The sequence below is a fragment of the Heliangelus exortis genome, chromosome 1 (assembly GCF_036169615.1).
Source record: "Heliangelus exortis chromosome 1, bHelExo1.hap1, whole genome shotgun sequence".
Classification (NCBI taxonomy): Eukaryota; Metazoa; Chordata; class Aves; order Apodiformes; family Trochilidae; genus Heliangelus; species Heliangelus exortis.
This window is the reverse complement of record NC_092422.1, coordinates 138,338,463-138,361,755: the sequence shown is the minus strand read 5'-3', so window position 1 is coordinate 138,361,755 and position 23,293 is coordinate 138,338,463. Positions and strand designations below refer to the sequence as shown.

Here is a 23,293-nt window from a genome sequence, read left to right as displayed (position 1 = left end):
GCCAGGCTTATAAAAGTGCAGCACAAAACTGTATCTGAAGCTCCTATTACAAGTTTTATTCTCCATTAATTACTCAATAGTGGGAGTGTAAAGGGACCAGCAACTTATTTTTTTTTAAGATGGCAAGCAATTGAGGGTTGTTTAGTGCTTAACACTTGTGAATTTATGAATATAATTGCAAGAATTTCTTTCTGAGGGATTCATGTGTTTAAAGTTCTCTTCTCCCAAAATCTCTAAAGGCTGTTTATCAGAAGTGACTGCTTTGCTTTGTGGTAACAAACACAGTGCTTAGGGTAGCTTCTAGATTGTTTAGAAACCCAAACTAGCCTAAGATCATTTGGGTGGTATCTCAAGATACCAAGCAGCTGATGTGCTTCCTCTCCATCTATCCTGTACATCGAGTGGGGATGTGTTTTCTGATTCAGAGTATATCTGATCATCTTGCAGTGTGGCTGTCATGGCTTTGTGGTTTCCAAAATCATTCCTTTCTCTGGGTTAAATAAGATAAAGTCATAGCAAAATGCCCCGTGGGTTAATGTTTTCCTGGAAAAAGTAAAATTGCACAGATCCGTTTTTGAGAGGTCAGATGATTTGTTACTTAACTGTACTTCACATTTTTTTTTTTTTTTCATGTAGAATAATTTTAAGGAAGTGCATATGCGTAGCTCTTCAGTTCCTTTTCCAGGTCTTTTTAGTAAAAAGCTGTTTCAAATAGCATCAACTTCCTTGACACCCAGTCTGTTTCTCCAATGTATTACGTGGTGTCAATAGATCTCACTTTATTTCTTTTAGGGCTAAAGCCACATCAGCTACTGCCTTTCTTTTTCCTTTTGACCCTAAAATTCACCAAGCACTTGGCATATCAGTGGGGATTTTTAAGATTTAATCTATGATTTAATTCAAATCTGGGAATGAAAAAAAACATTTCAAGGAAGCTTGGACTAGGCCCTCTTTGAAATAAATGTCTTATATTCCTCTGAGATACTTTGGTGTCATGTGGTGATAGGAGAAAGAGAGGCCAAATAAAAAAACAACCAAACAAAACAACAAACAACCCTACAGTGATCCTCCTGGTCATTTGGAAATCCCTTATTTTTCAAGTAAATAACAAGCCATTTGTCTTAGGTCATGTTCTGACCTTGATTACAAAGTGTTGGAGCATTTCCCTCTCTTTTTTTTTTTTTTTTTTTTTTTCTTTTTAAATCAAAGTTAAGCATATTTATGTTTACATCTGATTTTCCAACGCAATCTTTTACTCCGTTGTGAAGCAGCAATTCCCAGGCAACTCCTCTGGGTGTCAGCACAACTTCAGCTATAGCTGCACTGCAGTGCTCCAAGCCTTCATTCAAAGCATTCTACAGAGGCCAGAGAAATGCCAGGAGACAGAAAGTTCGACAGTAATGAAAAAGATTTGGATCAATAGTAACGGACTCAAACATGCCTGAGACACCACAAGGAAGACATCTGGGCTGCCCTTGTTTTCCTAAGAAGCACCAAACTACATCCCTGTATGTTGGACTCCTTGTAGACAGCCTAAGGCAATAGTTTATGTGCAGGTAGAGACTGAGGCTGCCAAAGGAAGTTCCAGAAACACCAGAAAAAGTACTGATCTTTGCCTTTAGCAGATTTTGAAAAAAAATAGATTCTCTGGGTTGTTGTTAAAGATTAACAGGTATGTCCAAAAAGATTTGTGCAAAATAACAAATAAGTTGCATGGAATTTTTTAGTCAGCATTTTCCCACGAGTGTGAGACAGTATGGCCACTGTCAGTGAGAAATATTTGAGAGGAAAGAATGAAAGAAAAAATGGGGTAGCACAAGAAGAAAACTGTAAAATGACTAATAGGATTGCAGAAAAAATTAGGTTGGGAAGAACATTTGAATGTCATCTAATGCAAACCCCTGTTCAGAATAGGTCCAGTTGGATGAAGTTTTTCAAGGCCCCTTCCCCATGAGTTTTGAATAGCTGCAGAACTGGAGATTCAAAAACCTCTCAGCACAGCCTGTTCCTCTCTACATGGTGAGATATTTTTTCCAAATATCCAATCTGGATTTCCCATGTCTCAACTACCGACTTTTGCTCCTCCTTTTCTTCAAGCCAATTCTAGTTCTGTGATCTTTATAACTTTCCATTAGGTAGCTGAAGATAGCAATCAGATTTTCCCTGAGTCTTCTCTTCCTACTTAACTAACCCAAGTCTCTCAGCTGTTTCTCACATGTCTCTCTTCATACGCCCTTCCCATCTCTGCAGCCTTTTGTGGAACTCTATCCCCAGTTTGTCAATGTCTGTCTTGTTCTCAAGTCTCACAAGTACTGAGTAGAGGGTAAAACAACCCAACACTTCCATCTGTCTTCTGGCTGTGCCCTTGCAAATACAGCCCAAGATGCTATAGGTCTTTGTTGTTGCAAGGATGCCTGCTGATTGATGTTCAGCTTGTATTTCACTGGCATTCTACATCCTTGTCTGTAAGGGAGTTTTCCAGCAGTTAGGTACCCAACATGTCTTGTGTGGCTTTACTCCTCCCGAGGTGCAGGACTTTGCCTTTGTTGAACTTGCTAGGTTGCTGCTAGTCCACTTCTCCAGCCTGTCAAGGTCACTCTAAATTGGGCCTATATAGGATCAAAGTGGGAGTGTGGGGAACCTCTTAGTAATTCTTAGGCTTTTTTTTTTTTTTTTAAAGTGACGTAGCAGCAAGTGATGATGCCCAGGCTGAACATTATCTTTAGCTCTTACTGGGCTCCTTCAAACAGGAGATGCTGAGGGACCATCAAAGGAAGAAGATTTACTTTTCTATCAGTAAGATATGAGGCACTGTCTGCAGCTGAGGCTGCAAGGGACTCCCAGTCCCAAAGGCATTGATACAGATTGCTGGATGTGGGTGTTTTCTCGCCTTTGTTTTAAAAATATTTTATGTGCTAAAAATTTTTTTCTATTACAAGCAAGGAATATGTGTATAAATCCCAATGGGAACAACAATTCTGGTTCTGAAGAGAATTACATGCAAAATAAGAAGGAATATGAGAATAGGTTTAACCTGAAAGCTCTTCCTCTCTCTTTGTTACAAACACCTATTGTCAGACTGAATTAGAAAGTTTGCAGAAATATGTTGCTTAAGCAGGAAAAAAGGGAAATGGTCATAAAACCCAGCAGAATTGCTGCACAGATTGTTATTTGGCCTTTAAATTGTAAATGACTGGTTTTAAATAGGCCTGGTGCAGATGGTTTCTGCTACAGGTTTATTGATTAAAATAGCTGCTTTACATCAGCTCTGGGTTTTTTTCTCCAGAGGCTTTTGTCTTCATAAATAATGTACCCATTTGCTGAAATTTTGTTAGAACTCATCTGCTGTATACTGGCTGTATTTCTCTGGGTCCCTAAGCCTCAGCTGACTAGGCCTGAAACTGTGAGGGAAGAGGGAAGTCCCTGCCCTTCCCTCTTTAGAGATGAATATTCCTTCTTCCACCCTTCCAATGCTGAATAAATCTAGTGCTTGCACATTGGAGGCAGCTTGTACTTGGAAACAGCTGTGTTTGGCTCTTTGGGGGAGGCTTGTATGATCCTGAAGGCTTCCTTGGCTATCCTGGGGATTGATTTTTGCCAGACATTGATCCAAAGCCTTATAAGAGTGAGTGGAAAAATTCCAGTGAGCTTTGGATCTGACATTACCTCTGAGGCATGGTGCTGTTTTAGGTAGGCAAGTCTCATACCTTCAGTACCATAAGTCTTCCAATTTGCAGGAAGTATCTTGTGAATGTAGATTAGAAGCTTTTGACATTATTATTTATGCATTTATAAATGTGTGTACCTCATTTCCTGGAAGATCCTTGTGTATTTGGTGTTAAGCACAAAAGGTATTGCTTTGCTTGCATTAGGGGGTGGTGGAACAGGCAATGTGCACCTTCCCCTTGTAGACTGAGGTTTGCAGGTGTTGTTATTTCTTTTGATTAGAGCTTGCCCCTCTGCAACAGGAGGAGAACACTACTACAAGACCTGTAGCAAAAGAAGGGGTAAAAACTGCATGGAAAGCAAATGGAGGTGATAACATACTTTCCCTCCTCCTCCCTCCTGACCCCTTTCCCTATCTCATGGTGATATTTGTCTTTTTATCTACTCACTACAACAAGAGTTCTTCATAAAGCATCCATCAAACCAGAGGAGAGGAAAAGTCAGATTAAGGCCTTTGGTGAAAATGTTTAAAGTAGGGAAAAGACCACTGTTGGTAGAAGAGCTAATTTAATCCCATGATTCTAGAAATGTAGTCAGTCACAGGTAATCTGACCTGGTTTTGCTGCCTTGGAGGGCTGGGGAGCCTATGAGCCTTTCTTTTCTACAAGTTAATTTTATGCCAAGATAATACCAGAAAAAACCAACAGTTGATAAAAAATGAAGCAATACTGACATGCCCAGGAACAGGATATTGCAGTGCCTGAGCCTTTTCCTGAAGGTTTGGGCTTTTTATTTGTTTTGTTTAACCAAATGAAAATATCTTCAATATTTCATTTGGCAAAGGGGTTTGACCCAGGTGGAACTACAGATCTTGACAGCATATTAGTTTTTCTGAAGTATAGCTGACTTGTCTCTCCTTTTTTTTAAGGCATAGAGGCTGTGAGAATGATAACTTGCTTTATGACAGTCACAACCATACTGAGGGCAGTTGACAGGCACTATCTGGATGGATACAGTGTGGATGTTAGCAGCTGAGAATCCTCCCTTCTCAGGACACCAGGACATCTGGTGACCAGTGTTGCCACAGTATATCCCTCACACTTCTTACAGACCTGAAAGAAAGATGTGTGACCGGAAATATGAGCATCCACTGGATTTTTTTGCTGTCAGGAAAGCCCCCTGTGGCTCTGGAGTGAGTGTATGGAGTTTAGAGCAGGTCATTAAGACTTTCTTTCTTTCCTCCCTTAGAGCCTGTCATAAGCAAGGGCTAGAGCAGGCAATGCATAAAATGCCTAACACTATTAGGGTGGAATTTTTAGCAACTTCACTTCCTTACATTATACTTGCAAGCAAGACTCCCCTTGGTGTAGTTAGGCCAGTGCTTGAACAATTTGGAAAGCCTCCCCCCTGCTAAAACTTATGCCCTGAAATTGTAGGAGGATGTTGAAAGTCCTCTCCCTTCTTTGCCAAAATACTTTATGTCAGTAGTGGGACAAAAGAAGCCTAGTTTATTGTGGCTGAACCTTTGGTATCTCCAAGGTTGGAAGCTCTCATTGAGGTTTTCCTGTGGCTGAGATATTCAAAACCTCTTTGTGGCTTCGCAGCTGTGTCAGAAACTGTGAGTTTATGCTTCTGTGTTTTCTTGTGAAAGCAGAAATTGTCTCCCCAAACCCTCTGTTAATGAAGGGTGAATTGAGCCAACAAGCTCAAACTTTATTAGGGTAGTGCAGAGAGGTGCATAAGTACACATAAAGATGCTGTGATTGTATGAATCTTATCTTCTCAGGACTCAGGCCACAGTTACAAAAGTTTCCTGATGAAGCTTTTTTAATGAAAACACTGCTAAAAGCAATAGTTGCACCTGTTATGTTTCTAAATGGTCACTAACTGTGTTCAAGGGATGCAACAAAGGTAGATAAAAGTAGTATTTTGAAAACACACACTAATTTTGGTTGCAGTAATAGGCACAAACATATTTTTAATCCTTCCTTTCAATGTTTTAATCAAGAAGGTGGTGGTATTGTAATAGTGTCTCTCCTGTTGGTGCTTTAATGAACTAGTGACTTTGGTTTTACCAGGTATAAAGAACAGTCAAATATAGGATATTCTATACTGTTTATTGTTTCAAAAAAGATCTCAAAGGCGTTGGAACTATGCAATTAAGAAACAAAACAAAGGCATACATTCTAATGATGCTTTGAGATACTGCACTGGTAATGGTTGGAGAGTCAGTACAGGTGGCATTGCTCCTGCATGTAAAAATGTTTTTAAGTAGCTAAAAATGTATATCTCTGGATATGGCCCATTCTGTCCTGTTACAACTTTTAGGAAATAGTTTGCTGAGTTTTGGCCTTCCAAAGGGCTTCTGCTGGGAGTTGTGGAGGAAGGTCTGTATCTAACTGGTCAGAGCAGTGGGACAGAGTCCTAGTGATGCCTGCTAGTGCTCTGGGTTACCTGCATTCCTACTGTATTGCCACAGAAATGCTTGAAATGCTAAGGGCAGAGCTGGCCTGGTTGGCAGCAGAGCAGGATACATGCCTGGGATATTCAGCAGCAATCAGAGGATTTAATGGGAGCAGAGGATTAATTAATTCTAATCCATACAGACACATTGGCTTCTTGCACACTTAGAATCTTAATTAGTCAATCACATTTTTTTTCCTTTCACAGTGACCATTGCTCCAGCTGTGCTGTAACTCTTTCTTTGCAAATCTCTCTTTTTTAAAAGTAAAAATTTGCATACCTCATTAGGAAATTTTCCTTCTTTTCTTTCCATCTTTCCTGTTTGCATCTACATATTTGCATATCTGCTTCTGATGTCCTATAATCCCTCAACCTTCATTTTCAGACCTCTGTTAAGGAATGAGATCATGACTCCTTCCCCGGCTCCTTTATTCCTCTAAATCCAGGGTTTCTAACTCTTCTTCCTCCCTCCTCCAACCCTCAGCCCCTGCTGACTCATGTGCTCTTTTCCCCTTTGTTCCTTTTTTTTTCCCTTCACCCTCTGTTGCTGCTTTTCTTATGTCAGCTTTGATCTGTTTGTTTGCAACACTAACATTTTTTAAATATATGGTAGTTTGTAATTTTTTTTACATAAGTGCAAACTTAAATATCTCTCAGAAACAGAGCATGGGTTGTCCCATTCAGCTTGAGCAAACTTGTTGGTACCTGGGTGGGGAGTCTATATATGCAATTGAAAATATTTTTGGGGAAAGTGTGTGGCAATGGTTTAATTAACTGTGTGCTGGTGTCCTGGCAATCTGGTCTAAATAAGGAAGGCACATCTGAGATTTGGCTGTGCAGTTAGCAGCAGTTTTGCAAAGCCAAGCTGCTGCAGCAAAGGGAAAAGTGGAGGGCCAACGCTTTTTACTTTTTTATGTTCCTTTGCTGACCAAAACCAAGAGGAGTGTGATCCTTACTGATCAGAGCTGTGACACAAATCCCTGGAATTCAGTGGGGCCTTTCTGTTTGGTCAGCAGGGGCACTGAGAGGTCCCTTATATTTTACAACCCCTCACTCTTTTGGAGTATTATCAGAGGCTTAAGCCACTGGCTAGGGTGTCCTGTAGCTCTTGTGTTACTGCTGTCATGTTATTCCATTTTATTGTACTTACATCTGTCTGGTTGTGTTGATCTGTTTATTTATTTTCTGTTTATGTTGCTTTTGTGGAGATGGCCTGAACTATTAATAATTATGACTAATGTTTTATGCTACCCACTGCATTGACTTGTGCTAAGAAAAAGGGCCAGCTCAATGACTTTGATTCCCTTGAAGCTGTAATTACCTGAACCAGCCCTAGTTGTGAGGTTTTCTCCTGGCCCACACTTAATTGTGGTCCCTTTAATAATCTCTGGAAGATCAGGACTTTCTCACCAGTACTGTCAGCTGTTTCCAACAGTAACAGTAAAGGATAATTTTTCTGCCAAATACCTACAGAAATTCTTAGCATGAGTGTTCAACACTGTGGCTGAGAGCTGCCTTATGGACATGACTCCATATGGCCACTATGGTCTGCAGAACCTGCTGCTAGAGTAGATCTCTCCCCTTTTCCTGTCTTTTCTTGTCAGATGCCTCCTAGCTTTCTGTTCTAAGGAATAAAGGGTAAAACTTGAGAATAAAACCTCCAAAATTTTTCATACCCCATTCCCCACAGTGACACTGAGCCTTTTCTGTGGCCTTTTCATACCAAAGATTGACTGGACTTTGTTGTTTTATTTCAGGTCACCCGTCTCTTCAGAAGATCAAGGTAAGATCTGTTTTATAGATACTAATAGTGCATTAAAAATGAGACTAGAGACTAGCTAGTAAGCTAGTTTTAACACAGTTGTAGTGGAGAAAATTTGCTTTAGAAAAATCAAACTTCGACATTGCTCAAAGGTTTTTCACCCCTTGGCATCAAGTGCTTGTTTTTTTTAGTTGTTTTAGTTTGAGCTGGGAGAAACTAAGCCTGTGTTGAGTTATGAATCTTGCTCAATCAAATGGAACTATTACAAGTACTCGCAATTTATTCACAGAACTGTGTAGGGCTTCAGCAGTGGAAAATTATGTGTGGGCTTAAAGGACACTATATTGTTTTAGTAAAAAGGAGTTTATCTGACTCTTGTAAGACAGCAGCTTTGTAGCAGAGGAAAACATATTGTGCTTTAAAGGCCTGAACCCACATTATCTTGGTTCACCCCTAAATTCAGTTTTGTAGCATGGTATGGAATTTAGGAGCTTCTATATGGAAAAATCTCATGGTTTGAGAGACAAGAGTTGCAGGTTATGGCAATACAGTAATATACTTGCTCTGAAGGAGACTGAAGTGTCTGATCTTTCCCTATGGAGTAAAGAAGTTTGTGATGACTAACTGGTTAATAACTTGACCAACTTAGGTGCTTAGAGCTAGGTGACATAAATATCCCTGTAGGACATATCAAAGTATGGTTGCCTTGGTACTGAAATCCAGAGGCATACTGCAGTTGAGGTGGTAGTTATGCTGGCAGAGTTGCATAAGGAATTGGAGAAAAAAAAAAACAAAACAAAAGGGAGACTGTAACCGAGAGGAGAAAGTTCATCATGTAGCTCTGAATTGGGAGTATTATTTTGGACCACAAAAGAAATAAATATCTATTTTCTTCTGGCATTCAATTTGTATTCAGTTACACAACCAGCAATATTTCTGGACAATACAAGTATTCAAGAAAAGTCCAGATGGGGGAAAGTAAGGACTGTTGCAAAAGAAGAAGTGAGGAGGTCCAAGCCTGGAATTGAGCCACTGAAGTGTGGCTCAATTGGAGTGTGGAGTGACTAGTTAGGGATCAACCTGAATTACTCTTGGCTCCAGCCAGTATCTTTTCAGTCCGGTATAGTGGCTGTCAAACACACTGTCATTAAAAAATTATCTTCTATCTCCTTGATATGTCATTTCTTAATAAAGAAAGTTATAAAGCAAGCCATAAAAATGAACAAACATGTCAGACCAAAGATATATCCAGCCCATCTAGTCCATTCCTGGTGTCTGATAGCAGTGGCTCCCCTGACAAACAAGAGCACAAGAATGGGAGAAGTATAGTTTTAATTTCCTGGTGTACCCTATCAGTTTTCTGTGATTTACAGCTCATTGACTTTGTGAACCAGAAGTAATTTTCTTGTTTAATAGTTCATCTGCTTTTTGCCATGACTGCAGCTTCTTAATACAAAATACTGGAGACTTATAAGAAGTTAACATTATATTCTATTTCTCTGACCCTCAGAAAAAAATTGAAAACATTATGGCCTAATATACTATTTCAAGACCTGGAGTCAAGCTGCATGTCAGTGCATAAACTTGTTAGTGATAGACTGCTCTTGTTTTTATCATTTCCCTTACATTTATTCTATTGCTCTATTTTTATCTATTAATGGAACAACAAACAGTGTAAATGTATTACCCTGTGTATCTTTAAAATTTAATATTTCCTGCTGTCATAATGCTTTTCTTCTTTCCACTATTTTATGCTGTTCTAGTTTTTCACAAAATCTCCCTGTTTGCCATCAACCATCTGCTGCCAGGGTCTGGCTTTTCAGATTTGATAAACATCTCTGAATAGCCTCTCCCCTCTGTTTCCTTTCTTCCATGAGACACCCCCTCTCAAATGCAGGGTGCAAGGCATATTTTCCCTTGACCAATTAGTGATGTGGTATTTCTAGTTATTAGAAGTTTTGTGTTTCATGACCGTGGAGTAACTAACTAGATCTGTCATCCATGTAAATATGTAGAAGCTTCTCTCAAACACAAAAGATTTCCCATGCCCCAGTGACTTTTCAGAAAGAGAGGTCCAACACTTGGATTTCCTCTCTCCCCCTATGCCCTGTACAGACCATGGTAAATGAACAGAGTATTAACAGGAAAATGTGACAGAAGTGCTTTAGCACAAGCTCTTTTGAACCTTGGTGCTTCTCAGTCCACTTTATGCATGTCTGGAAGCATCTCAGATTAGTTTTGGATCTGAAATCTCTTACCTAAACAGAAAAAGAGAGGGTCCAGGAGAGATCTGAAAGCCTATCTGTGAAATGCCTTTTATAGAGTTTGTGTAGACCTCTCCTGGTATATTTTTCTTGGAGCAGCTATCCAGGAGAGGGTTTTGAGACTCTTATTTTCATTAGTAATCAGTAGTGTGCCTAATCAAGATGTTATACATTCTTATGCAGTTCTATAAAGCAATAATGCTTTGGGGTGCACAATGGGGCAAGATCCAACTGTAGAATAATGTAACCTCACTGACATTACATCCTGTGTTTCAGCTGTCTTCCCTTTATGGAACACCTTTTTAGTGCTGATTTTCTGACTGCATGGTGTGTTGGCCATTACTGAGAAAAGCCAGATCTTTTGCTTTAACTTCCCATTTGGTCCCCGGTCTTTGTTTTGCCTGCTTTAATCTTCAAACCCAAATTTTCTTCTATTGTTTCAGTGTTTTTCTTCTTTCTATCATCTGTAACTTCCTTTTCAAGTGTCCCTTTCCCCTTGACCATGAGGTTGTATTTTGCATAGGTTCTTGCACTGGGCTCTTCACTTTGGTTTTCTCAATGTCCTGCTTCTCCTCCACTGTAGAGTTTCTGCTTCAAGCATCAGTGGCAGGCAGTAGGTGCAGCATCTGTAGCAGAGTAACAGTGTTGCTTCCAGAATTAGCATCCACTGTGAGTGGCACTTCCATTAATCCCTGGCAGGACAATGCATTATCCTGTCTTGAAGAGAGAGTGAGGATAAAGCACCATCTGTCTGGGACTGGGCATCTATTGACCAATTGTAGCAGCAGACAATGCCCCTTGTTGTGGGCACATGTTAAAGGCACCTTTATCAGTTACAAAACAGAGCTATTTTAATTGGCACAGAAAGGGAAACTACTGATAGAAAATTCCAAACTTCAAAAGGAAAAAAAACCCACAAGCTCTTAAGCATTTTAGAAAGTTTGTGTCTTTGTTCTCGGTACAGATAGTTAGGAAATCCATAACTAAAGAGAGAACTCCATTGTACTTTCCCCACCCTTTTTATTAATTTTTTTTTTTAATGAAAAAATGTCCAGGTCACAAGAAGAGCAGACAAAATCCCTAACCCCAAATTCCATAACTGATTGACAAAATGGTACAACATAAGTAATTACCAAAGCATAGTAGGTTAGATGTGATTGGAGTGATTGTTGTGAAGGGTGAAATGGAAGGGCTTCTTTCTCAATCAAATGGGCCCTGATGTGGCTGTGTGTCACCTTGGACAATGATCTTTCTTTGGGTGTTGGGACAAGCAGAGAGTCAACAGTGAGCAAGTGGCAGGATCATGGAAGACCTTGTGGATGTCATGAGGGAGGGCACAGCCAGGTCCTCTGTTAGTGAATGGTAACCTCTGCTGTATTTTCACTCTCTTAAAACCTGAGTCTGAAGCTCTTGAATCTTACTGATTTAAATATAAGAGGTTATTGAAAGAAAACATATCCATTGTTTCTAGATCAGGTTTGGTACTGTGATGGGATTGCAGACTTCTAATGCATTGCCTGGACGGTACACAGTCATTCCCTGGGTAAATGGCTGAGGTTTTATCTAACTCTTCATTCATCCAGAACCTTTTTAGTACTGCACTCTAAACTGATGTATACTAGATTGTGCCCTTCCCCACTTTAAATCACAGCTGGCCTGCAGAAATCTCTGCAAATTTTGCAGTGCTAATGCATGGAATAATATTCCTGTACTTTACCTTTGGTCAATGTGTTAAATAATATACTTGCTTTTTACATTCTGTTTGGTTTAGCTTCCTCTGTGTTACATTGACCATTCTTTGACTCACCTGTGTAACTGTGCTGGCTATTCATCATCAGTGATGGTGAGGGAAATGCTGTTATAAAAGTACTATGAATTCCAATTCCATTTTAGTCCTGGCAGCTTGGAACTGATGCAGCTCTGTAGCTGTTTGCCTAACTTCAAAACCAAGTAACCTTGCCTTTGATGGAACTATTTAAAGTTTCAAGTGGCTATACTAATGCATCTCAAGTAGCAGTCAGTCTCACTGTTGAGTCCTTATGCATGTGAGTTGCATTCTGATCAGGAGATGAGAGGTTCCAAAATATTTATGTCTGGTCTCTTGCTCTTCTTGTGTTTCTATAAACCCACAAAACTGGGCTTTCTGCCTTGTTTGCTTCTAGCAATCGTGCTTTTTTTGCTGCATCGGCATAATTTCTAGCGAGTTTTGCTGTGATTAAACTCAGTTGTTTTTTGTGGTTCTTTGTTTTGTTTTGTTTTTTTGTCCTGCAATCGATTCCAAATTCATGAGGGAATGGGGTACAACTGAGCAATTAAGACAAGAAGCAAGTGTATTCAAAAGAGAAATTTTGGAGACAGTCATTATATGATACAAGGTGTAAAGATGAAGGATGATATTACTACCCAAAAAGATGAATGATGGCACTCATATCTTTCAGGTTCTGGCAGATGGTGGTTCCATGAAGATATTTAGTCATCCAGTCTGGATAGTCTGTGCTTAGCAGGCTTTTGTGCAGAGGCAGGCTTGCATTACAAATTAAGTGGGCTTAAATGGTGACCTTCTAATTAGCCTCTATTAGAAGAGTTTTTCACTGGGGTTGTTTGGCCCAGGTCCAAACAGGAAGCTTGGGACAGAAGGTGTAATTCTTTCATCTGGATGGAGAGAGGTCCTGTGTGCATTAGAGGGGAGTGGTAGCTCCATGCCATAGAGAAAATCCTTTGCTATGCAGTATCTGCCCCTGCCCTGTGAACTGTGGTATTTGCTCCAGAGCTGTGTGACCCACTCCAGAGGGGAGATCAAACCCCATGCAAAGCTGAATGGCTGTAGGAGCCCCAGAAAATGGCACTGGGGCTGAGAACATTTCCTGGGACCTCCACTACATGGAATTTCCTGTTTCCTTGGAGGCCTGTGGGTACATGGACTTCACTCTCTCAGCTTCCTTTCTTCTTTCTGGATCCATGTCCTGCTAGTCTTGCTAGTCATAGTCTGCAGAGGCAAGTTTTCCTCAAGAGTTTTTTAAACATTCTTCGATCCTGAATAAAAGGACAAGCTACCTACAAGGGTACTATAGATTAACCCAAAAATGTCAGTGGTGGTAGAGGTTTAAAAAAACCCAACCAAACAAGGCATCTCTGTTTTATACACTAGATTCCTTCAATAGAGAGAGGGCTCTATTGCACAGCTCCAGCTGAGAAGCTGTATTCTTCAGGGTGATGTTGCAGCCGTTTACCTAGCAACAAATTGAGATGTCTTGGAATGCTTTCCCTGAACAAATCAAAGACAGTACAGTGGGGGGGCTCCTGACTGCAGGTATTTATTTTGATTAATTAGCCACTTTGGGAAGAAAGCCCTCCTGGATAGTGTTTTGAAAGTATGTCTGTGGCCAGCTGAGCCAACAGTTGCTTGGGGATCTGCTCTGAGTTTTTCATTTACTTCTCAGAGGCTGGTGTTGATGCAGAGTTATCACACTCATAGCACAAGAAAGCACTCTGTCAGAGCACTTCTCTAGAGCTGAGGGAGGTCCTCATTGCTCAACACCTTTCAAAGTTTCCTACACCCCACCTCTCATCACATCTAAGCAGGCTGAAGGGTCAGTAGGCATCTGGTAGGGAGCGGTCTTGCAGATGTGGGCATCTGAATGGGTTTCCCAGGAAAACTGGGAAATGTTTCTTTGCAAATGGCCACTGCTATGATCACTTTTCACTCACAAGGAAGCAAGAGTATGGAATGGGTTGTTTGAATAAAGGCTCCTATTTTCAAGCAGAAGCCTTGGATAACCTTGCAGACTACTTCAATAATGTGTTTTGTTTGTCAGAAGAGAGTGGCAACTTGTTAAAGTAAAACAAAATTCTTTCCTCCCACTGAAGGCCAGCAAGATCTGACTTTCAGATTATTTATTCCTGCTGTGAAGCCCTAGCTTATGGAAGAAGAGTTGGATGTTGCCAGGCAAATGCACTGCAGCCAGCCTTGAAATGGCAAAGACCTGACAGGAGTGTGGTAGGAGTGACTGTGTAGTAATCATCCACTAGGACAGAGAAAAGGGAGGAATGGTGTGACCCACAATGTTCCTTTTTTTTTTTTTTTTCTTTTTTCCTTTGCTATCCTTTTTGTTTTGAAACATAAAATAAATCATTACTTAATTATTTTACCTAGAATTCTCTTCCTGCCAAAGTAATGCCACTCTATTGATAAAGTGGCTGCATTAGTCAGCCAAAGTCTTCCCTGCTTTGTGCTCTTGCTTGATCAGAGACATTTTCCTCCACCACATCACTCTTGTAAATGACATTAATTGTTCCTGTCTTGGCCTAAAAATAAAAATGGTGGAAGGGAAAAGGAAAGAAAAAACCTGACAATGTCAGCCAGATGGTACTTACTTTATCTGTAACTGTTTTTTTGGTTTTTTTGGAACACTTAAAAAGGAAGTCCTTTTTCTTTATAGTCATCCCTTTCTTTTGTAAATCTGAGTTAAACGGTCATGCAGGAAAAGTTCCAGAATTAGATTCTGAATACTTCTACTCCTATCAACTGCACTCTCAGCTCAGCCCCAGAGCCACATAAGCAATTCAGGGTGGACTCTAATTGGCATCAAAGTACCTTTAAACTAGTCTGACAGTGCAAATGGGGCCTTAAAGGCAGCCTGAGTGTAATTTACATCTTCTTGAAAGCCTTTTTATCCTTCCAGAGTTCTATGAAGGGACTTCTGTGTAAGTGAGAATTTAGTCTTTCTTTTCCTTCAGCAAGCCCATGTGGTTATTTTTACTTTACTTTTTTTTTTTTCCCCTTTCTAAACAGTGGTTTGATGCTGTGTGTTGTTTGAATCTAAAATTCTTAAAAGGAAAAGATTTGAAATGCATATTTATAACCACCTGAGTAGAGGATGATTTTTTGCATGTTAAAATTTTTGGTCTTATTCCCAAGTTAGTCAAACAAATGTAGTCAAAATTGTGTCAGTTCTCTCCTTTGAATCTGCACAGGATGCAGTGCTTTTGTAGCTAAAGGACAACCCCTAAATGTTTAGAAGGCTTTTCTACCTCTTTGTATAATCCTAGAAATAGATGTTATTGAGGTATGACTTATTCAGAGAGCCAGCATGCTTCAAAAGTGTCTCTCAAACCACAGGAGAACGTGTGCTTATGCATACACTTTCCTGTACAGATGGATTAGCTGGAGATGCTGTGTGAAGGCCTTCATAATATTGCCATTGCTGAATAGTCATCAGATGTCTGTGCCTGGCTGCTGTTCAGCTGATGTGCTTTGGAGCTTTTGCTTGCAGCAGGGTGCCATACCATCAGTTTTCGTGCTCTCTTGGGAGCACTTTGAGCTCTCAGGCTCTTTATTTGGTTTTCTTTCATGGAAGAAGTGCCTCACAGCACATGCTGTTAGGAGCTACCTAGACTGGTGCCATTGATTTTGGATTCCCTAAGAAGCCTAAGCCTTTCTTAAAGCTGAAATCCTGTTTCTTTAGGATATGGGGTAGTGGAACAAAACAAACACATTTTGGAAAAAAGAAATTAAAGTCAATGAGTCTTTGCTTTAGCCAGCTCAAGAAATACTATATTCCATGCAGGAAGCCTCTAAACCACGTGTGTTTTTGCCATTGTATTTCCATCATGATTCTTCAGTCTTTGGGCTGAGGCAGAACTCCTCTAGCAAGTCCCCATTCTCCATTCCCCCACCAGACAGCATCTTCATATGTAGATCACCTCATTCTTATGGTTGCTGTTAAATTAGAAAGAAATGTTTGCTGACATACAGGCCTCAGCTTTCTAAAATGGCTCATGAGAGGCTGTGATTGGCATTTATAATCTGATGTCTCTTCAGGCTTACAGGCAATCAAGTTCCCTATCAAAATGTCCCTTGATTAGTTATAATGCAGCCTCCTTCTTGAGCAGTGTAACATGAAACTGGTTCTCCTGTTCTGTTAGCCTTTTTTTTTTTTTTTTTTTTTCTGAAAATGCTCCATTTTGATTGCTGAGCACCAAAGTTTAAAAATTATGTAAAAATATTCATCTGTTTGGTGCAAGAAATGTTTTCTTTTACTGTGTCAACTGTAGTTCAATGTGGAGGTGAAAATTATTTCAAAAAGAAAAGAAGATGGAGGTTAACACCTGCCACAGATATACCCAAGAGACCTGCTATCAAACAGCACTACTGAATGTTCAGGCAGATAACCCAGCAGTACATGGGCTGTTTTTACAGGGTATTCTCCTGAAAATGGATATTTTTTGCCTGAACACATTTTCTTCTGTGCACAGCTATTAGGAAAAATTCAGTCCTGATTGTTATCATAGGACCAAATGTTTGCGTCCTGACCTTGGCATAAGTTGTGCACTGTATTGACAGCAGGGTCTAGAGGGGAGGGGTCTGGCCCTCTTAGGGGCATGGTGAAGTTTTTGTTCCACCCAGTTAGCCTACATTCAGGAACTTTTGCCTCACTGGGAGGGAAATTTGGTCTTATGAGTTAGACATCAGTTTGATGTGAAGTCCTTTTTTACTGAAGACAGAAAGTGTTTTTTTGTGCAGAAGCTCAAGAAAGTCTCCACAGTAGGTGTTTAAGTTTTGCTGCTTTTATTTTTGCTAGCCTTTTGCCTCTCTTATAGCCACACAAATCTTCAACCATTTATTCCTGGGGGTGTTTTTTGCCAGCTCCTAGGGGACCACTCATCCCACAAGGCTTAACTTCCCTTTACTGTTTCTCATGATCTTCAGCAGTTGCTTCCAGTACTTGCAGGTGTTTAAAATAGATGAAGAAACATTTAATTGCTCCTTCCACTCAGCTTAGCTTCAAAGCAAAATATTTAAGCATCATCAGCTTTGGTGAGACTTGAGATTGTCTGCAGATCAAAGACCTGTGAGCTCACAGTCTTTCTAACAAAGTGTTATTAATTTTGTAATTTAACTTCTCAGTTGCATAGGCAGTTTGGAATACATATTTTAAAGGTGGTTTGTGGTTTTTTTTCCCTGTAACTTTAAAGGCAGATTAAATATTGGGAAGAGCTAAGAATTGTAAAAGCTCAGTTTCAGAAATTTGCAACTGTTCTTCATCATGAAACCCTAAAACTTTTCTATGGGTCTGGCAGACCCTTCAGAAATGTCAAGTATACACACTTGGATATCTTGAATGCTTGCTTTTCTTAGTCATATTGGAAGGGAAGCAGTCCACAGACCAATTCAACATTGTGCCCTTCACCTCTTTCATCTGCAGGCCAAGGCTGAAGATCATGGCCTGATTAGAAAATAAGTCAGTTCCTTACATTTCTGGATAAGTTATGTCACTGTCAGCTTTTCAGATTAGGTTTGATCTTTAGTAGTTTGTACAGAGCTATTAAGAGCAAAATGTTATTTACGGGGAAAAAGATGTATTTCTGAATGATAATCTATGTGGACTTCACACTCTCTAGACAGCATAGCTTTTTGAGCAATTGAAATAGGAGTTATTATTGATTTCTATAAAAGTAGTGGGAAACTGAGAATGAGGACTTGCTTTCTTGTAATTTCTGTAATGCTGATCTTAACAGCTCAGGGGACTCCAGCTGTGTAAAAGCACTCTTCTAGTCAGGGTCAACTTTTAACTTCTCAAAGTGTAAAGCAGTAATTACTTTAAATTTCTGACACTACAAATGTCACAAACTCTACAACAGCATTAAAAAGCTGGAAATGTTCTGGAAGCTAATGACAGGCCAAGTTAAGTTTGATAATTCTCAAGAAATGTGATGATGTCACCTTCTGCTGCAGTTTCTTCGTTATCAGCTCAGCGAAGTTTGAGCATTGCAGGATTTCAGGAGATGCTTAAGAGTTCCCCTAAGCAAACATAGCAGAAGATGGTGGTGATCACTGAGGCTCAATTTCTGGGGGCTCCACACCAAAGCTCTAACCTGTAATATTTTTCATTAGCTGCCTCTAACTTGTACGAAAGACCCAGCATTGAAATGCAGTTGGCATATCAATCCCAAGTGCTGAATCGGTACATTAAACTGTGGCTTAGAAAGGGCTGAACAACTGCAGGCACTGCATGGTAAATGAGGTTTCTACAAAGTCCTGATCACTTCAGATCATCATATGTCTTACTGTTCCTTTTGAAAGGGCTGAAGATTTTTGAGCCCTAATTCTTTTGGAGTTATGGTAGTTGAATTCTGCCATAATTTCCCACGTGGTTGAATTTGGTCGTACACTGATCAGATCCTTTGTTAGCCTGGTATTTTTTAACCCATGGTAAGATGTATTATTGCAAATAATATTTTGCTCTCAAACATCATTTCGTTCATCTATCTCAACTCGGCTGCATTTTAACCATGGATGTGACAATTCCTTTGCGTGGTACTTATATTTTAAAGCACAATTTTAAATAATTCTGCTCCCTCACTGAAGAATTGCCTGGACATGGTGAAAGCTTCAAAATAGCCATACCTTTTTATCAGCATTTGCTGTGATTTAGTTCATTCAGCAGTAATTGTTGCAAATACATCACGGAAAGGATCAGATCTGGCTGCAGTCTGGCTGGTCAAATCTGGAAGATATTCATGGTTTATGAAACTTATGAATAACTTTAACCCACATTACTTCTGTACCACTGGCAGTGTCAGACTGCAGAACTGTTCTTTGAGATTGTTTCTAGTGAAATGCAGCTTTTCTCAGTGTCTCAAAATGAGACCAATATCCTCCATGTCAGCCTACTTTAAACAAAGAACCTTGTGAGCCTGAAATATAACCCATAAGGATTTGCAGGGTTCTTTTTCTCTCCATGTTCTTTCAGAAAGTGTTTCAGCAGCAAAATTCCAGCATAACTGTAGCCTGGTGCTGAGCCCTGCTTATGTCCTTGGCATTAAGCTGATCCGTAGCTTTAGGATCAAGAGGGAAATTTCCTGCAGAGCAGATGGGAAGGGTTTCCCTACTCATTATTCTTATCAGAATTTTCATTGCTTTTGAATTGAGCGAGTTGTATTTTGAATTGACTTCTGTGTTGCAGTTGTACGTCTGGTTTTGATGGGCTTTCCATTTACAAGGCCTCCATGTTGCTCCTGTATGTTATACAAAGAACTCCCAAAATCTCTGGGACCGTGGGCATTGAGTGATTCTTGGAGTATCATACCTTGGAAACCCTTAGAAGGAGGATCCTCCATTTTGCCCATGATAGGTTATCTTTCTTGCAGGTCATCAGACATGTTTCCTGGCATCATACCATTCTGAAGGATGGATTCTGAAGGATTAAGACCTCTTGGTCTTAATTTAATCTTAATTTACATGGAAGGAGATGCCCAACAAAAATTATGGCAGGGGCACCAGGTTGCTTTCTCTAGAAGCTTATTTTCTTTTCTGACCATCCAGGAAGCCCCATGATACCTTCTGGGCATCTTGCAGCCACTGAAGTTACTGGGTATAAAACCCTCATTCCTTTGTTATCTGTTTCCCAGTGTTTAATGACTGATTTTGCAGTGCTGCTTTATTGGTGCTGCCTCCATATGCAGAACCTGTGTATTTGTAGCTGTTTTTCCTGTGTCTCAAACTGCCCTAGCATGCAGCATTACCAGAATACAATTAGGAGGCTTTTTAACATGGTTTTTTTTATTAGTGCATTATCCACTTGTAGGTATTCAATATTTAATTTATAAATCAAGTGTGGGGGTTTTTGTGTGGTGTTTTTTTTTAATTTGTTTTGGAGTGGCATTGTTGTTTGGGTTTTTTTTTATTTGTTTCTTTCTGGTGGTTTGGGGTTTTTGGTTTGGTTTGTATTGTTTTCTTTGCTTGTTTTTTGTTTGGTTGGTTTGGTTTTTTATTTTTTAATGAGGTTGTAAGTTGGCCTTGTAGGGCATTTGGAACCTCATCTCAAAATTCACCCACTGGAAATTAAAAGTTGCTGGTCTCTAGGAGCTACAGCTTACACAGTCTGGATATCTGGCTGTCCGTACCCTAGTGGGTACTTGTTTCTGTCAAGATCCATCATCCTGGGCAGTGATTGACACATCTGCTGGGAGTTTCAGCAGAGGCAGCAGGGATGGACAAGGGGCTGTCCATAGGAGTGCCCCAGAGGAGAGGGTTGAGCTTCACTGAGAAGGCAGTTTGAGGACTCCACCACCACAAAAAATTGAGTGTTTCCTCATTACATGAACAGAGCACTTCAGTCTCCAGTCTTGCCAAGCTGTCATCTTTGATCAGCAATAAATGTGCTTGCTAAATAAATGAAAAAGATAAAACATTTGTTATTAGTCGTGACATATGCTTGCATTAGGAGAAGTTGAGAAAATAATTACTTGGTTTAAATATTTATTAAATCAAGTAATTTTGAGGCATCTTTAAGACCTGAAGGTTTTTTATGATATAACACTGGCACAATTCACTAGACCAGTGGAGCAGTCTTGTTCAGAAGAAATAAAACTGTTCTCACTTTAATGTTTTTACTTTTAAGCTAGCCTGGCATTGCATGTTAACAGCATTTTTGTCCAATTTTCCAGTCTGCTCTCTCTTGTCAATGCCATCTGCTTTCTTGTTTTACCATCTCATTAGCAATAAGGTGATTTTTTGCCATCTTCATTCTCCTCCAGTATACCCAGCAGTCCCGTTTAGGTTTATAGGGTTAGTATGCTAAGCAATATTCATATGTTTATGTGAATGTCTTCCCTATTCTAAAGAACCATTCTCCATCACTAGCTCAGTAGCTTCTAATAGAAGTCTTCCAGCATCCTGGTTTACAGGACTGAATTATTTTACTGTAGTCTAATCTGCTTTTTATACCAGTTGATTTCTGTAACATATTCATTTATGCAATAGGTTCTACTCTAGCAAAGCACTTCGTTTTATGTGTGCAGGTAGAGCTGGTGAAAAGAGTGTGATGAGCTCAAAGGTAAGCACCTGCCTAAATGCTTTGCTGGATTGGAGGCTAAGGAAAGAGAGGAAAAGCTTGGTCTAATTATGTTGAATGTGTTTTAGAGCTGGTTTATCCTAGTAACCCTATCACCAAACCAACCTCTGGTTATGGATACTCAGCAAAGAAGATTTCTCACAGCTCACCAGGCTTCACTTTTCACTTTGTTTTCTATATCTCCTGGCTTTTCTGAACTGTAATTTTAACCATGATTTGCATAAGCAAATGTCTCTCTGCCTCTAAGGCAGTAACTTGAAGGAAGCCATGTCTTAAAATACTGGATAGATAAGGCAACAAAAAGGCATTAGTTGATTTGATTTTCACATGTGAGATGGGAGCAAAATATTTATGCAAGTCCAGACCTCAGTAGACCACAGAATACCTATGGCAGTAAGACCAGATCAGTGAAAAAAAGGAGGCTAAATTCTGCTCAGCTATTAATTTGGGCTGAGCCAGTAATAGAATTATTGTGAAAAAAATAATGTAAACCTCTGAAAATTAAAGCTAAAGCAAAGATGTATAGGAATCTTTTCCACTTCTAGCTTTTACCTTTTGGTGTTTGTCTTTTCCCATTCCTCAAATCTTTGGGCCTTCATTCCCACAGATGCCAGGGGGATTTACAGCACTTACTGACTCATAAACCTGCCCTAAATCCAACGCAACAAGAATTGCTGCTAGTGCTTTCCCAAACCAGAACTTAGGGGTGCTCAGTTTTTTAGCTTTTCCTGGTGCTGCACAGGCAGAGCACAAGACATTGCCAAGTGCAGAAATCTACACACAACCTCAGATGCTTTCAAAGAAGGGGACATTTTTTGAGTTGTCTTTTCAAGCCCTTCTTCTTCTGCAGTGTTGAGCTTGGATATGGTGTTATTTCTGAAGCAGTGACAAGCTCCTCATGGAATTCACACTGTGCAGCTTCCTGTGTGTTGTTTTTTAGGGGCAAATCTTCACTATTGTTTTCTTTGCCCCTTGTTCCTCCCTATGTGAGCTTTTGGCATCCATATCAAGGATGGCACTTGAGTAAATGCTTAACTTGATTGCATTGCCTAGACTCAAAGACAGAAATGGGCTTAGGAACTCTTGAAAAGGATGAACTGAAGCAGATGTTAAATGCTTTCTAAGGCAAAAAACGTCAGTGCTTTATCAGAAAGATGATTCATGACTAGTTTTTTACTTTCCATATCATGATAAAGAGAATGAGGAAAAAAGAAAGAAATAGTTGCATAGCAGCAGAAATTTTAAACAACTTCAAATGTTTGAGTTGACCTGAAGCCTATACGCCAAGCAAGGCACAGTCCCAGGCTTTTGTCTTCCTTCTTTTTAACAGGTTCAGGCCAGACAGTATTAGGTAGTAAGCAGCTCCTGGCTCTCCACAGGTCTCTGGCCTGCCTTTCTGTGAGCCTTTGCTCACTTTGCTTCTCTTTGTCTCTCTTTCTTTCTGTGTCTCTTTAAATTACGAGGCCTAATAAGCTGGGAGCGGCTCCTGCTCTGTGTTTCACCTTGGCTGCCAAACCTGGTGGACTTGCAGGTCACGGGCATGTCATAATATTTCTGTAATAGAAATAGTTATTAAAAAATTTCTATTTTGCCATTTAATCACCTGCAACCTGGAACTGCCGATGTATCTGAGGCTGGCTGACCAATCCACCATCAGTATGAATGAAGTCTGAGAAGTGTGAGGATACTTTCAGGTTCTCTGCACTTATGACACTGATGTCTTCTGTGATGGCTCCAGTGCCAGATACTTGGGCTCACCCTGTAGATGCTGTTGAAAAGTTATTCAAGGCAAAAATTCAGATAGAAACATGCAGTTTCAGGGTGCCATTGGAAACGCTGGCTTCATGTCCCTACAGCTTTCATTCAACGTGGCCAGTCTACCATCTGCCTGCCAGTGCAGGGTTCACATTGATTTTGATAGCATATGAGAATGCAACTGGACTGAGGCATTGGTCTGATCTTGCCCATACTGTGAGCTGTGTTCTCAGCTGTGAGGCTCTACACATAATGCTTTTTTCTAATATTGCTTTTTGTTTTCCCTTTTGCAGCACTTTTACAGGCAGTCATTGCTGGTGATCTGCTGAAGGTAAGTACAGAGCACCAAGCGTCTGCTTCTTCACAGCTTTTTGCTGGTCTGATATACTGTAAATTTTATCACACCTCTACTCAAAATATAAATAGACTGCTGTATGGACTGCTGGCAAGTGCCATTTTACAGCTTTCCAGGAAACCTTGAATATTAGAGGAACGCATCAGTTGGGTGAGGTGTGAAATGTGAGTGA

At 40.0% G+C, this 23,293-nt stretch overlaps 1 protein-coding gene across 2 annotated transcripts in view; it reads left to right on the top strand.

Annotated features, from left to right (window-relative positions):
* Positions 1 to 23,293, top strand: part of DGKI (diacylglycerol kinase iota) — a 219,170-nt gene that overhangs the window by 182,052 nt on the left and 13,825 nt on the right. For both annotated transcript variants that reach the window (XM_071727048.1, XM_071727056.1), the window contains exons 28-29: positions 7,887 to 7,912; positions 23,060 to 23,097. In XM_071727048.1, coding sequence (XP_071583149.1) covers positions 7,887 to 7,912; positions 23,060 to 23,097 — 64 coding nt within the window. The remainder of the gene's footprint in view (positions 1 to 7,886; positions 7,913 to 23,059; positions 23,098 to 23,293) is intronic.